This window comes from Penicillium citrinum, assembly GCF_028827155.1.
Source record: "Penicillium citrinum strain IBT 23319 chromosome Unknown utg000002l:1.0-3833315.0:1.0-3834789.0, whole genome shotgun sequence".
Lineage (NCBI taxonomy): Eukaryota > Fungi > Ascomycota > Eurotiomycetes > Eurotiales > Aspergillaceae > Penicillium > Penicillium citrinum.
The window spans coordinates 96139-109121 of record NW_026622687.1 but is presented as its reverse complement, the minus strand read 5'-3'; the positions used below and the strand labels follow the sequence as shown (position 1 = coordinate 109121).

Genomic DNA, 12983 nt, shown 5'->3' with positions numbered 1-12983 from the left:
TGCTTTCTTTGGAATTTTCTCGGTTCCTACATGCGAGTCTACCAGGCGCGGCAGCCATTACATATTCGAATAGATCTGACACAGAGCCTTTCGTCTATTAGCCACTCATGTTGAAGCTCGCATCTGGGCCTTCCTCATTCAACTCATAACGGCCTTCTCCCAATTCTCCTCCAAGTCGATATTTCTCCCCTACATCTGACTGCTCCCATAGTTCCATAGTCTGCTCCCAGTGCAAAATAACCTCAGATATCCCGACCTTCTCGGCATTAATGTGAGCTTCACGCACAATATTGCGGTAGCAATCTAGATAGAGTAGCCAAAGACAACCCGTATCAAATGCCTCTTGGTCTGCAATAAGTATATACGTTGCAGTGACGACTCGTTGTAAACGAAGTGCTATGTCTTCGTTAATCTGAAGGGAATCCTTTTACCTTTGGTTCCCAAATACCTTGCCGCCGAAGATTTCTTTTGAATTCCTTTCGAAAATAATTGATCTCTCTATGATCTGGAGAGCGTCTGCTCTGGCCACCCATGGGCCCTGCAATCTCCGGCATCACATTGTAAACACGTCGCCAGTCTGCACCGAAATCATAGAAATTTTTGTCGTCTAAAAAAGCCCACCACGGGATCCTCCTGGAAGTAAGAGGTTCTGTGATCCAGTTGCGAAATTTCTCCTCATCCTCTGGTTGGTAATGAGTCCTGAGGACAATAGGCGTCTCTTCTGTGAAAATGAATTGAGCTTGTCGTCGAAGCTTATCGGGTCTCCAGGGTCGAAGAATAGTATCGATCTGCATGGCTGTGGGTTCAAGACGTGTGGTTGCGACAGTCCATTCTCTTGGAATATCCGAGTCGAGATATTTCTGTATTATTCTTGATCGCTGTTGCTCGGGACACTCTTTCAATAAATCATCCCATTTCGCCTACTCCTGAGTTAGCTCTGGGAGACTCCTCGAGTAGACACGACGATTCACCACCAGGTATGCTTCAGCAGCCAAGGAGCCCCAAAGGACAGCGCCATCATCAGCCATAGTTGGATTGAATTGTGAGTCGTAAACCCCTAGTGAGAAAGACAAAGTTTCGAAACAGGTGAGGGGATAGCATGGCTAAAATAGTATTGCTTGGTGGCGGTTTCGTTCATGTCTTCTGCAAAAATGGGTGTTTTGGCCCGATGTGACCACCCACTCGTCGGCTCCGATCTAGAGCAGATTGAAATTGGCTAGTAGTTAACACTGCTCCCATTGTTAATAAGCCACAGACCCCGCTGAAACATTTTACACCGCCCGGTGCGCACATTAGCGGACGATAGTTGGCTTCCGTGGGTGGAAGCGCGAGGCCATTCATCGATAGTGGCCAAATTTCCATATCATACGTCCGTGGTTTGACCAAAAGCTCGCCGTGGCTGAAATCAGATGAAGGGTTTTTTTGATGGCCACGTCTCAACTTGCACGTGTCCATTAATGGGCAGATGTGGCGGCATGTCTGCAGCCTTAGGTGCCAAGCCTTGAGGCGGGCGGTATGGAGGATGATCCTTTAGACTGTCTGTGGGATCTACATCGAAAGCTTGGTAGTCGAGCTAGTCTCCCAACTGACACAGTATGCAATCTTCGACAGTTGCATTCCAAGCTCAGCGCAGGGGCTACCTGGCGCAGCGTTGAAACTTTATTACTCAGCTGAGCTTCCGGGCAAAACCGCAGTAGCGTGTGCCAATAACCCTCGCCGGTCTTTAATCATTATTTGCAGTGGAACTACGAAATATCTAAAGTACTTTTCTTGTGGGCGTTGTCAGACAAGATATGAAGGGCGACATTCAGCAAATCCCAAGACTAGTGGCTAGGAAGGAGCCGTAATCGCAAAGAAACAAACCTGGTCAGGTGGATATCTTGCAATTGAAAGCATTTCTTCATGCCACCGGGATGGAGAACAAAGTTTTTTGAGGGCTTTCCATGAGGGTTATGATTAATTTCTAGTATAGTCCAGGAGGTACGTCGCCATTATTCCGTCACTGTAAAAGACCCAAGGAACTGAGGTTTTTCCGCACTATATCGTGATGTATCGAAGCCATGGTTACTTTCAATAAATTCGTATCAGTGGCGTTTGTATAGTGCATGTAAATTCGTCGGCTTTGCGTTCTGTTGATATCTTGGAAACTACCGGCAAAGTAGTTTGCGGCAGAAGCCAGACTCGTACCGTGAAAATCATGGAAATAAGCAGATATCGGCGAGTACGGTAGTTTTTTCTTAAAAATATCAAGCTTATTCAAGAAAAGAATGACAGGATTCTGCTTGAACCATACGCTATTGATCAACGAGTCAAATAACTTCATTGCTTCATGCATTTGGTTCTATGTGAAACTTGTTATTCATCTGTACCGAGCTCACAGGACCAACTTCGGACATACAGCGTTGTGATCTTCAGCCAAACATTGGTCGTAACCAGAGAGAGCGACCACGAATATCAGGCAGTCAACGTTTTCAAAGCAGTGTATCCACTTTCTCCGCTCTGATCGTTGTCCTCCAATATCGATCATCCTCCAAATTATCTGACCAAAGTTGAAGTGTATTTCGGAGACCCCGGTGGTTCTGAGCCGGGCCTTGAGGATATCTCGATCTTGTGGTATCCATCCGGGCGCAAATATGCGATCAATTGTATTGCAAAAGCTGAATAGGATTGAAATTTTTCAGAAATGACCAAGAAGTTTACTTCAGAGTCATACTTACTATATCAGATTGTCATGGAAAGGAAGGCTACGGCTCCTTGAGACGGCCACCTGCACCCCAGAATCTTGCCAAAGATTCTTCATGGCAACGCTAGTGGCCCCTTCTAGTGGAACTTCATCGTGAAGACTCTCGGGAACCTTCTGTTTGATTAAGCCGGCAGAGAACTACAGCATAAACCCTGTCAGAAAAGAGAGTGAGGCGTTGAATAGCGAAATCCCGCAGTCACCTTAGCACTTTCGCTGCCGAATTTGATATGCTCGGTGGCCATGATATCCAGAAGAATTCTAAAAGCATCAAGAAGATTTGCCAGAATAGTCAAGCCCGCTTGGCGGCGTTCTTCATCGGTAAACCCATTCTTGTACAGAAGGCGCATTTGCTTAAGAATCGTCGACTTCCCTGACTCGCCGGCGCCTGATTGATTTTCTCGTCAGTGGAAATTCGCGCATTACTCCAGCTTTTCTATTACCCAGCAAAAGCAATTTGATAGTTTGATTCTCGGTTTTCTTTTCGGATTTCAGAGACTTATCAATTTCAGATCGACGGAAGAAGTTTTTCGGCGTTTTCAAGCAGATGGAGCCGAGAAATCCTCGCCGAGGATCCATTTCAACCAATTCCTATAGATAGAGACAGGAAGCGTGATCTGGAGGGCGGTTGTTTTTCATGTATCAGAGAAACATTTGTGTCGTACAGTATTTAGGTTTCTCAAGCCTATAATTTCTTCCATAATCAATTCGATGAATCATAAAAGACGATCCATGAATCATAGACCAGAATTCACGAGTCCTTAAATACTAAAATTTATCATGTGAACAAGAATTTAATCTCCCAGCGCAACATTCCGAGTTTGAGACCAAGACTGAGAATAAAAAATAAAGCGCAATGTGGCTCGCGTTAATGAATTTGTCTAACGGTCTTTTGTTTCAGAAATCAACACGAAGAAAGAGTAGGCTTTCCAATTTCTGAGCCTTCGAGAGTTGGCATTTGCCACTGACTTGCGGCTTCGACGAGATTCCAGCACCTTTCTGCGGGATTGCAACAGCTTAAAGCGGGCGCTTCTCCCATTTCTGAGATCCCGACCGTCATGAAAGTAGTTAATAGTTGCTTTTGCAGACTTAACAGCACGTGTAATTTAATTCTCAAAGGACGAGCTTCCTTCGCCCAGTAAACTAATAGCCGATCGCAATATTTCACCCTTACTAAAGTGAATAGAACATGGAGATTAAGAGCGTAACCAAGGGATTGCTCACGTTAGAGCTCGTGCATGTTTTAATCATCAGGCGATCTGGTCACGATGAATTAAGGTGTTACGAGATAGTCCCCTGGCCAAACCAAAAATATGTGTAATAGTTCAACCACCATTTCGCAAGCCTAATAACTTGGAGATTGAGACTCTAATTTGAACATGTAATTTTTTAAACTAGTCGAGCGTTATATTACGTCTCGGACTAATACCACATCGCGCAACTAAAATGGATTGCATAACAAACTCATCAGGGATGTCTGAAAATACTGCTTGGAGCCCTATGGAATTCTGTGGTATTTATTTTTTCATGTCTAGAATCGGCAATAATATTATAATTTTGGGAGAATATCTAAAAGATACGTGAAGTTGGAGTTCAGACAATCTTTCCCTATTAATCGAAAGAACTCGATAGTTTTTTATAAAAGCTATTTAGGGTAGTAGAAAGCTGAATCATGAAAAATCGCAGAACCGAATGCACTAATAACTTTCGGTGCCCTATCTGTGGCGTAACTGTAATTGACAGAGACAGAATTTTGGATGGGATGCTGAAGGGACTCTATTGCACAGTAAACATTACAGAGCGATTCTGCGGAAATCTGAAGTAACCAGATCTGGCGCTGAACAATTTCCCCATCAAATTGTTGCCACCGGGGGTATTCAGTTACACCAGCTTCTGAGAAACTTGGCCGCTAGCTTCAATGCTCTTTCCTTGGTACTTGCAATGATTTTCTTCCTTAATGGCTCGGGGACGCATCGAATCATGATTGGTAGAGCCTGAAATGCTTGTTGGTAGCAATTATTTCGCAACTGTCGATTAACACGTTGGTCTCTGTAATTTCTCAAAGTCCCTGTTCTATAGAGTCGGGTTCCCGGATTGCTTCGCATGACCTTGTCAATTTTGCCTTTTCTCTTGCACAAGGCTTTGAAGTTGTAATTAGTCTGGTCATCCTGTACATCTGAAGCGTCATCATGCGTATATACATTTCCGACGGGTGTTTCTGTGGATTCACAAAGTGACTTTACGCCATCTTGTCCGAATAAATTATCCGCAAGTGGCATACGTGCAGTTGTAGCCTCAATTACTCGCAGGGTCTTCATCAACTCTGTAGATGCTTGAGAGATAAGCGATCTAGTTCGTAAGGCTTTAGGGTCATCTAAAAATGCCGGATAAAACACGTCATCTCCCTGGAGTTGATGGAACCCAAGCTCTTTTTGTATTGGTAGAATAGTATCGAGACATTGCCCTCTATCATCAATTCCAGAGGAGCATGGAGATCGGTGAGACTGTCCTACTGCATTTGATTTTCCGTCGTAAGAATGTCGTGGAGCTGAATCATTTTCCCCTGATATTGGCATTTCGCTCACTCTCTCAGTGACCACTTGGGACACCCTGTGTCCGATGAGATGGCTGTGAGGTGTCTCAGGTAGCGACATAGGGCTAACTATTATTGGAAAACACTTCGGTGATCATTCATCTGAGTCCGCGATCAAAAATATTGCTGAAGCAACGGCGGTCCACTTCTTCAGCCCAAGATAGATGATTATCGATACTTGTACAATGGATTGGAACGGATCCTTGATAGTGGTCTAGAATATATAACTACGGCAGGTTTCAATTGACACTCTGTACGGAATCTATTTTGCCTTTGAAATATGTGTACGTGCCGTTAGAAAAGCTTAGAAGTGAACTCCTTGGTTGTGATCAGCCTTTTCTACCGGCCACTCAAAAAATGAGTAAAACATGAAAGTAATCCCAGAGTAGGGCCAACGGTTGGTGCCCTTGACACGGGGTCGAACCTGAGGGTCGAGAGATTTCGACCAGAGACATACCTTTCAAAATTATTCAATAATCGCAATGACTTGCGGTGGCCTCTTTGATCTAGTCAATTGCAGCGTATCTCGAACTCTTTGACTGTCTTTTGATTTTGCGTTCCAGAACAGTAGTCTAAATTTAGGAATAAATATGGATTATCAGCAATCTTCTGTATTCAACGTAATACGGGGTTAATATGGAAATTGGAATAAGGGAATTTCGTTTTCTGCGGTCCGGTTATTCTCGAAATCGTCTTGGCCGGCATACTCTTCATAACTCTTTTGGTCTCACTACCAAGAGCGTCGTCCAGATCCATTATTGAGTGCACTGCTTTAAATTGAGGGTTTCAGTGAAATTGACTTGGTGAGTTACAGCCCAGGCCTACGCAATATGGCACCTAGAGCCTAAGCTATGGGCTGTTTCTGGTGGCAGCCTTTCGGCATTAAGAATCTATCAATCCGGTCTTGATCAGAGGGCAATATTACGCATTTAAGAGAAATTCCTCGACCCCGTTTGCGTATAAATTGCGCGCTAACAATTGGTAACTGACAATGAAGAATGCCTATGGCTAAGTTGAGTTTGAATGCGACTCAAGTACGTACTATAGTTTATTAAGTTGAAGATGCAAGGCATCAGGAAACTAGAACGAATACAAGAAATCTTCAAGAAAGGAAGAGAAGAAACTAATTACTGAGGACCGCCTTCATCATACATAGCAATTGCTAGAGACTTCAACTAGTATTTAGTCGACCCTAGAGGAGAATAGGTACAGTATTTTCTACGGTTCTCACTGAAGAAAGCGAAATAATATCCGGTTCAATATAAAAATCACGTGGTCTATTGTCCGCCTGACACGCAAATTGCTACTGATCTCCTCGCAGATTTCATTGCAATACTCATTTTCTCTCTAGGTTGGTTTTGAGACAAACCACAAATACCAAATGGAATTCGAGCCAAATATCCCCACGATCAACGAAGTTCTCACTGGGAACACGCCACGGCCATTTTCTCTCGAAGACCTTCGGGATTTCCTTCGCCGTAATCAGTGCATTAGGATTTTGCGCTATCTAGAAGAAATGAAGAACTATTGTGATACTTATTGCACCATCTATGTCCAGCTTGGCCCTTTGACAGGCGAATCGTGGGGTCGTCCAGAAATTGACATGCTCTTCAATTTTTGGCGAAATATTCTTTCAGAATTTCTTCTACCCGGGTCTCCTCAAGAGATCAACCTCACCGAGGAAGAGTATCAAGAAATTTCTGTGCATTTCAAGGCCTCGAGACCCCCTTCCCCGGAAGTTTTCGACAACATTACAACAAGGCTTTTCATCCAAATGAAAGACCGCATCTTTCCGAGTTTCTTGTCTCGTTTTGATTCATGATATGCACAATGATAGCTTCCATATTTTTTTAATGTAAATAGATGGACAGCACGAGCCAGGAAATCTACACTGAGTCCACTGCGTCATCTAAAGCAATAAAGCCACTCGACACTTAACCCCCATCCCGGCGACATGAAATGCCCTGTGTGATGAAACGTCCCCCAGGTACCTGCGCATTTGAGCACCGTCGCACCCAATCCACAAGTTGAATATCGCCTGAGAGCAGCAGAAATAATGGTCATTTGATTATTTATCCGATCGCACTTTTCAAACAAAAATTACAAATTGTGAGAGTAGCGGATTACAGGACAACACGAACTACCAGGAAATCCGCCGTCTTCTACTATGACGCCAAGATTACCCACAAAAACGTCCGAGATAGATAATAAACACGATTTTGCATTAATTCGCTCACCTTGCTATATATATTACTTTTTTATATTATCATTATCATGTTTCCCTGGGATATTCTAACCTTGGTGGAATTCTTGGCAGCAGGAAGCTACATAAAACAAACGTACAGATAAGATGAATACAGATGAATGAAACAAGCATGTAACTTTATGTATGAAAAATACTAGCGCCGCTTAACAGAACAGCCGCCCTATAATCGAGTCCGCAAATAGGGAACAATTTAGAGACTACGACATGTACGCTGCTATTGCACTAGAGGTCATAGAAACTGATCTGGAATTATTAATCTTCTTCATTTTTCACTTGATTGTTAAGCAGTAAAACAAGGATATTGAAGCTGGCGAACGTGTGAGGATCCTCGTGTCACATGTCGATGAAATATTGCTGATTGGCGGCTTTATCAGCGAAAGAAGGCTTGTCATTGGCTTACTGTCACAAGGTGGATGCGGGAATCCCGGTCGATCTCGAATTAATAGCGTATAATTTTCGCTATGACGTCAATCGGCTGGAGACATCATGGTCATTTTAAGCACAGTTTCCTGAGGGGGATCTCCTACTTGAAATGGAACTATTCAGGCCTTAAAAGAGCATAGGAGTATGAAAGCCGCAGATTACGCGAATAGCAGCAAGCAGATTCGAGAAAACGTTACAGTATGTATGCTCAATTATTATGTACTTGAATTTTCCCGACTCGCTTTAGGTGAGGTTCTTTTGAAACAAACTCCACCAGCTTGACTTAACAATACCATCGCAATCCTGAGGATCCTAAATGACATCGAATCTCCATACCATACAAAGCTTTACATACCTGAGTCAGCTTTTACAGATATCTAGAAAATGCTGAAATCACTCAATCCTGGAATTCATTATTATTGGTGTATGTGCTAGCCTCAAATAATTATCTGAAGAAGCGCCTTCTTGACCGTTGACCAACAAGCGAGGGTTGGAGTACTGCGATTTGAGCAATGTTTTGGTGTGTGTTGTAATTATGTCAACCACACTTAGGACCCTTATCAACAGCCTTTCAACTACAGCATGGATAAAGTAGCTACAGTATTTGGTTTTAGTCAGATAGCGCGTGTTTTGACCGTTGAACAAGAGAATTGGAGTGGTCAGTTGAGCAAAAGCAAAATTGATTGGGTGATCATGATGAATGAGAAAGCATAATTCTCGATCGTTAGCAGCGCTTGAGCTAAAGAATAGAGCTGGCAAATTTTAACAGCATTTTTCAACAGAGTGCTTGACGACTGAAGTTGAACGGTTGTGTTTGGTTGTGTTTGGTAGTGTTTGATGGAGACCCGCATCTGCTGCCTAGAAACAGGACGTTGGTCACGTGGAGTTCCGGGTCAGAGCGTTCCCCTGAGGTACAGGACAGTTTTCGGTTCGCCCTGGATGTGGCCTTACATACAGGACAATAGCTCTGTCACTAGGCGCTAAGTCTAACACGGCTAGCCTTGGGCTAAACCGAGGATAGTTTAGTTTCAGCTTGTGACACGTGATGTCAGGACAATGGATCATGTCATAAGCCAAGAAGTGAAGTGAAGGTCACAGGTATAGCAATTAGCTGTTGTAGGAAAATGGTTTTTCGATCGTAGCAGACTGATAATAAATACACTGGCATGTGGCCTGAGTACTGTATCAAGAAATGATATGGGAGGCAGTTGCATTCGGTATACAGCAGTGTCTATAAAGCAATGATTGTAGTTGTATGTTTTTACCCCGCACGTGTCGATCGACTCAGCCTAAGCAGGCTGAGGTGGTCATCCATCAAGTGAAACCGCTCTCATCTCTCTGATAATTCTGTTATAAAGCTTGAGTATGTACAAACCACAGCAGCGGTGGCTCGGTTTGGTGAGTTAAATCCAAAGATAAAACAAGAGCATCTCATCAATCTCCGCACCCAGGTCACACGATATGGAGACTGAGAATAAATATTCTGCCAGTTTCTGGAAGCCCTGACGCTGATTCACCCAGACATGCATTACGAAGACACTATGTCCTCCATATTGTTCGGCAGCAATAACCGGGGGAACCAAGTGGGAAACAATTATGGAGTAATCTATCTGCCTCAAAGTGAGGTTTACAATACATAGCTCCCTATCCAGCCAGGACTAATTGCCGTTCTTCGGTTGAGACCAACCGAAAACCCCGCCCCAGCCGTGCTCTACAGTGCCTTTTCAGAAGGATGCGATGTTTGTGGGCCGAGAAGCTGTGATCCGTGCGATCAAGGAAAGACAAAGGGCGACCGGCCAGCGTCATGAGCGTGTGGCGTTGGTGGGGTTGGCCGGCGTTGGGTTAGCTGTCCCTACGAGAAAGCTTTTTGAATAACAACTGATCCCACTGCCATTTAGAAAAACCCAGACAGCCATCGAGTATTCACATCGCGTGCGAGAATCCACACCACACACGTGGGTTTTTTGGATTCACGCCAGCAATGCGGCGCGGTTCGAACAGGGCTACCAGGAGATTGCGGCGGTCGCGGAGATTCCGGGGCGAAATGATCTGAAGATGAACATCTTCCAGCTTGTGTATAATTGGTTGCGTGATGCACGTAATGGGCAATGGCTGATGGTGCTAGATAATGCGGATGAAGATGGTATCTTTTTCAGGGGCAATGAATGCAATGAACGAGGTCCACTGGTGAGCTTCCTGCCCGAGGCCGAGCATGGATCAATTCTGATCACATCCCGAAATGGTCGTGCGGCTCGGAATCTGGTGGGGAGCGATAGTCATGTGATTGAGGTTCGGCCAATGAACGAGGAAGAGTCGCTCACCCTTTTACGGGCAAGGATTCCAGCCACCCAATCTGGAGAATCCGAAGTAGACGAGAAGGCACTGGTCCAGACACTTGAATATATCCCACTGGCAATCACGCAGGCTGCGGCGTATATTGCCAACCGGTTACCCCTTATTACGGTCTCCACATACCTTCGACTATTTCATGAGAGCGAGTCAAAGCGGACACGACTTCTCCGGAATGAGGATTCCACGGATCTTCGGCGCGATCTGAGCATTCGGTACGCGGTAATCACAACCTGGCAGGTAACATTTGACCAGATTCGTCAGGAGCAGCCGGCAGCGACCGATCTCCTAGCCTTGATGAGTATGTTCGATCGGCAGGGAATACCCGAAGAACTGGTGCGCGACTCTAATCAAGACGAGCTGGACTTTCATGACGCTTTGGCGCCACTGCTTAGCTATTCCCTGATACGAATGGAGATAAATGAACGGTTGTTTGGTATGCACCACTTGGTGCAGTTATCGGTCCGGGCGTGGCTGGAAATACACCAACAGCTCCATGGTTGGCGGGCTAAATCACGAGGGATTATGGCACGGGTATTTCCAGGTGGCGATTATAAAAACTGGACACAATGTCGAGCGCTCCTTGCGCATGCGAAAAGTGTGCTGAGCTCTATATATGATATAGATGATGAAAGTCGATTAAATACCGCCATCCTCTCATCGAAGTGTGGATTGTTTCTAGATCTTCAAGGGTCCTATGAAGAGGCAGAAGCGATGCATCGACGGGCGTTAGAAGCACGAGAAAAGGTACTCGGATGTGAGCATCAATCCACGCTTATCAGTGTCACTAACCTTGGAAATGTGCTCTCTAACCAAGGGAAATATGAAGGGGCGGAAGCGATGCATCGACGGGCGTTGAAAACACAGGAGAAGACGCTTGGATATGAGCATCCTAGTACACTCATCAGTGTGGGTAGCCTTGGCACTGTGTTTTACAGCCAAGGGAAACATGAAGAGGCAGGAGCGATGCTTCGGCGGGCGTTGAAAACACAGAAGAAGGTGCTTGGATGTGAGCATCCTTACACGCTTACCAGTCTCAATAACCTTGGCAATGTGCTTTCCAGCCAAGGGAAATATAAAGAGGCGGAAGCAATGCATCGACAGGCGTTGGATAGAAGAGAGAAGGTGCTTGGACGCGACCATCCTGACACGCTTATCAGTGTCAATAACCTTGGCGGCGTGCTCTTCAGCCAAGGGAAATATCAAGAGGCGGAAGCGATGCATCGACGGGCGTTGGAAGTACGAGAGAAGGTGCTTGGACGTGAGCGTCCTGACACACTCACCAGTGTCGATAACCTTGGTAATGTGCTCTCCAGGCAAGGGAAATATGAAGAGGTGGAAGCGATGCGGCGACAGGCGTTGGATGGAAGAGAGAAGGTGCTTGGACGCGAGCATCCTGACACACTCACCAGTGTCAATAACCTTGGCGGCGTGCTCTTCAGCCAAGGGAAATATCAAGAGGCGGAAGCGATGCATCGACGGGCGTTGGAAGTACGAGAGAAAGTGCTTGGACGCGAGCATCCTGACACACTCACCAGTGTCAGTAGCCTTGGCGCAGTTCTCTCCAGGCAAGGGAAATATGAAGAGGCGAAAGCGATGCACCGACGGGCGTTGAAAGCACGAGAGAAGGTGCTTGGACGTGAGCATCCTGACACACTCACCAGTGTCGATAACCTTGGCGGCGTGCTCTCCGGGCAAGGGAAATATGAAGAGGCGGAAGCGATGCGGCGACAGGCGTTGGATGGAAGAGAGAAGGTGCTTGGACGCGAGCATCCTGACACACTCACCAGTGTCAATAACCTTGGCGGCGTGCTCTTCAGCCAAGGGAAATATCAAGAGGCGGAAGCGATGCATCGACGGGCGTTGGAAGTACGAGAGAAGGTGCTTGGACGTGAGCGTCCTGACACACTCACCAGTGTCGATAACCTTGGTAATGTGCTCTCCAGGCAAGGGAAATATGAAGAGGTGGAAGCGATGCGGCGACAGGCGTTGGATGGAAGAGAGAAGGTGCTTGGACGCGAGCATCCTGACACACTCACCAGTGTCAATAACCTTGGCGGCGTGCTCTTCAGCCAAGGGAAATATCAAGAGGCGGAAGCGATGCATCGACGGGCGTTGGAAGTACGAGAGAAGGTGCTTGGACGTGAGCATCCTGACACACTCACCAGTGTCGATAACCTTGGCGCAGTGCTTTCCGGGCAAGGGAAATATGAAGAGGCGGAAGAGTTGAATCAACAGGCACTAGAATAACAGGTAGAGATGTGTGGACGTAAATATCCCGAGCGGTCGCTACTCTCAATATTGTTAAGATTTCTGGATCAGCAAGGGAAACGTGAAAAGGCTTTATAAATCCAGACCTGTACCTATAGGTTTTAGTGTCAAGGCAGCATACATAGAGACGTGATATGTATAATTAATGCTTTGTCCTAAAGCACTGTTTCTCATAATTTAATGCGGTCCCGAAGTATTTCGCCTATCTCCTACTTGCGGACAGGGTTGTGGGGCTGCTGCTTCCCTTACCCGCGCTAGTATTTTTCATACATCAAATTACTTGAGTGTTTTTCCCCGTGTAATGGCAGTATCAGTACTCTCGTTTCATGTACCTTTGTGTT

The 12983-nt window shown here is 45.6% G+C and overlaps 3 protein-coding genes across 3 annotated transcripts; 1 reads left to right on the top strand and 2 right to left on the bottom strand.

The window, feature by feature from the left end:
- Positions 1-97: 97 nt before the first annotated feature.
- N7469_001916 (uncharacterized protein) lies at positions 98-1028 on the bottom strand (the record flags this gene model as incomplete). Its single annotated transcript, XM_056640836.1, is given in 3 exon segments — positions 98-412; positions 432-920; positions 972-1028. The coding sequence occupies 3 exon segments, from the start codon at positions 1026-1028 to the stop codon at positions 98-100; spliced, it is 861 nt and encodes a 286-aa protein (XP_056503330.1).
- Positions 1029-1999: 971 nt separating this feature from the next.
- On the bottom strand, positions 2000-3319 carry N7469_001915 (guanine nucleotide-binding protein subunit alpha; the record flags this gene model as incomplete). Its single annotated transcript, XM_056640835.1, has 5 exons — positions 2000-2341; positions 2399-2657; positions 2718-2881; positions 2944-3128; positions 3184-3319. The coding sequence occupies 5 exons, from the start codon at positions 3317-3319 to the stop codon at positions 2000-2002; spliced, it is 1086 nt and encodes a 361-aa protein (XP_056503329.1).
- A 6244-nt stretch (positions 3320-9563) lies between these two features.
- N7469_001914 (tetratricopeptide repeat protein) lies at positions 9564-12621 on the top strand (the record flags this gene model as incomplete). Its single annotated transcript, XM_056640834.1, has 3 exons — positions 9564-9642; positions 9704-9863; positions 9921-12621. The coding sequence occupies 3 exons, from the start codon at positions 9564-9566 to the stop codon at positions 12619-12621; spliced, it is 2940 nt and encodes a 979-aa protein (XP_056503328.1).
- Between the last annotated feature and the right edge of the window lie 362 nt (positions 12622-12983).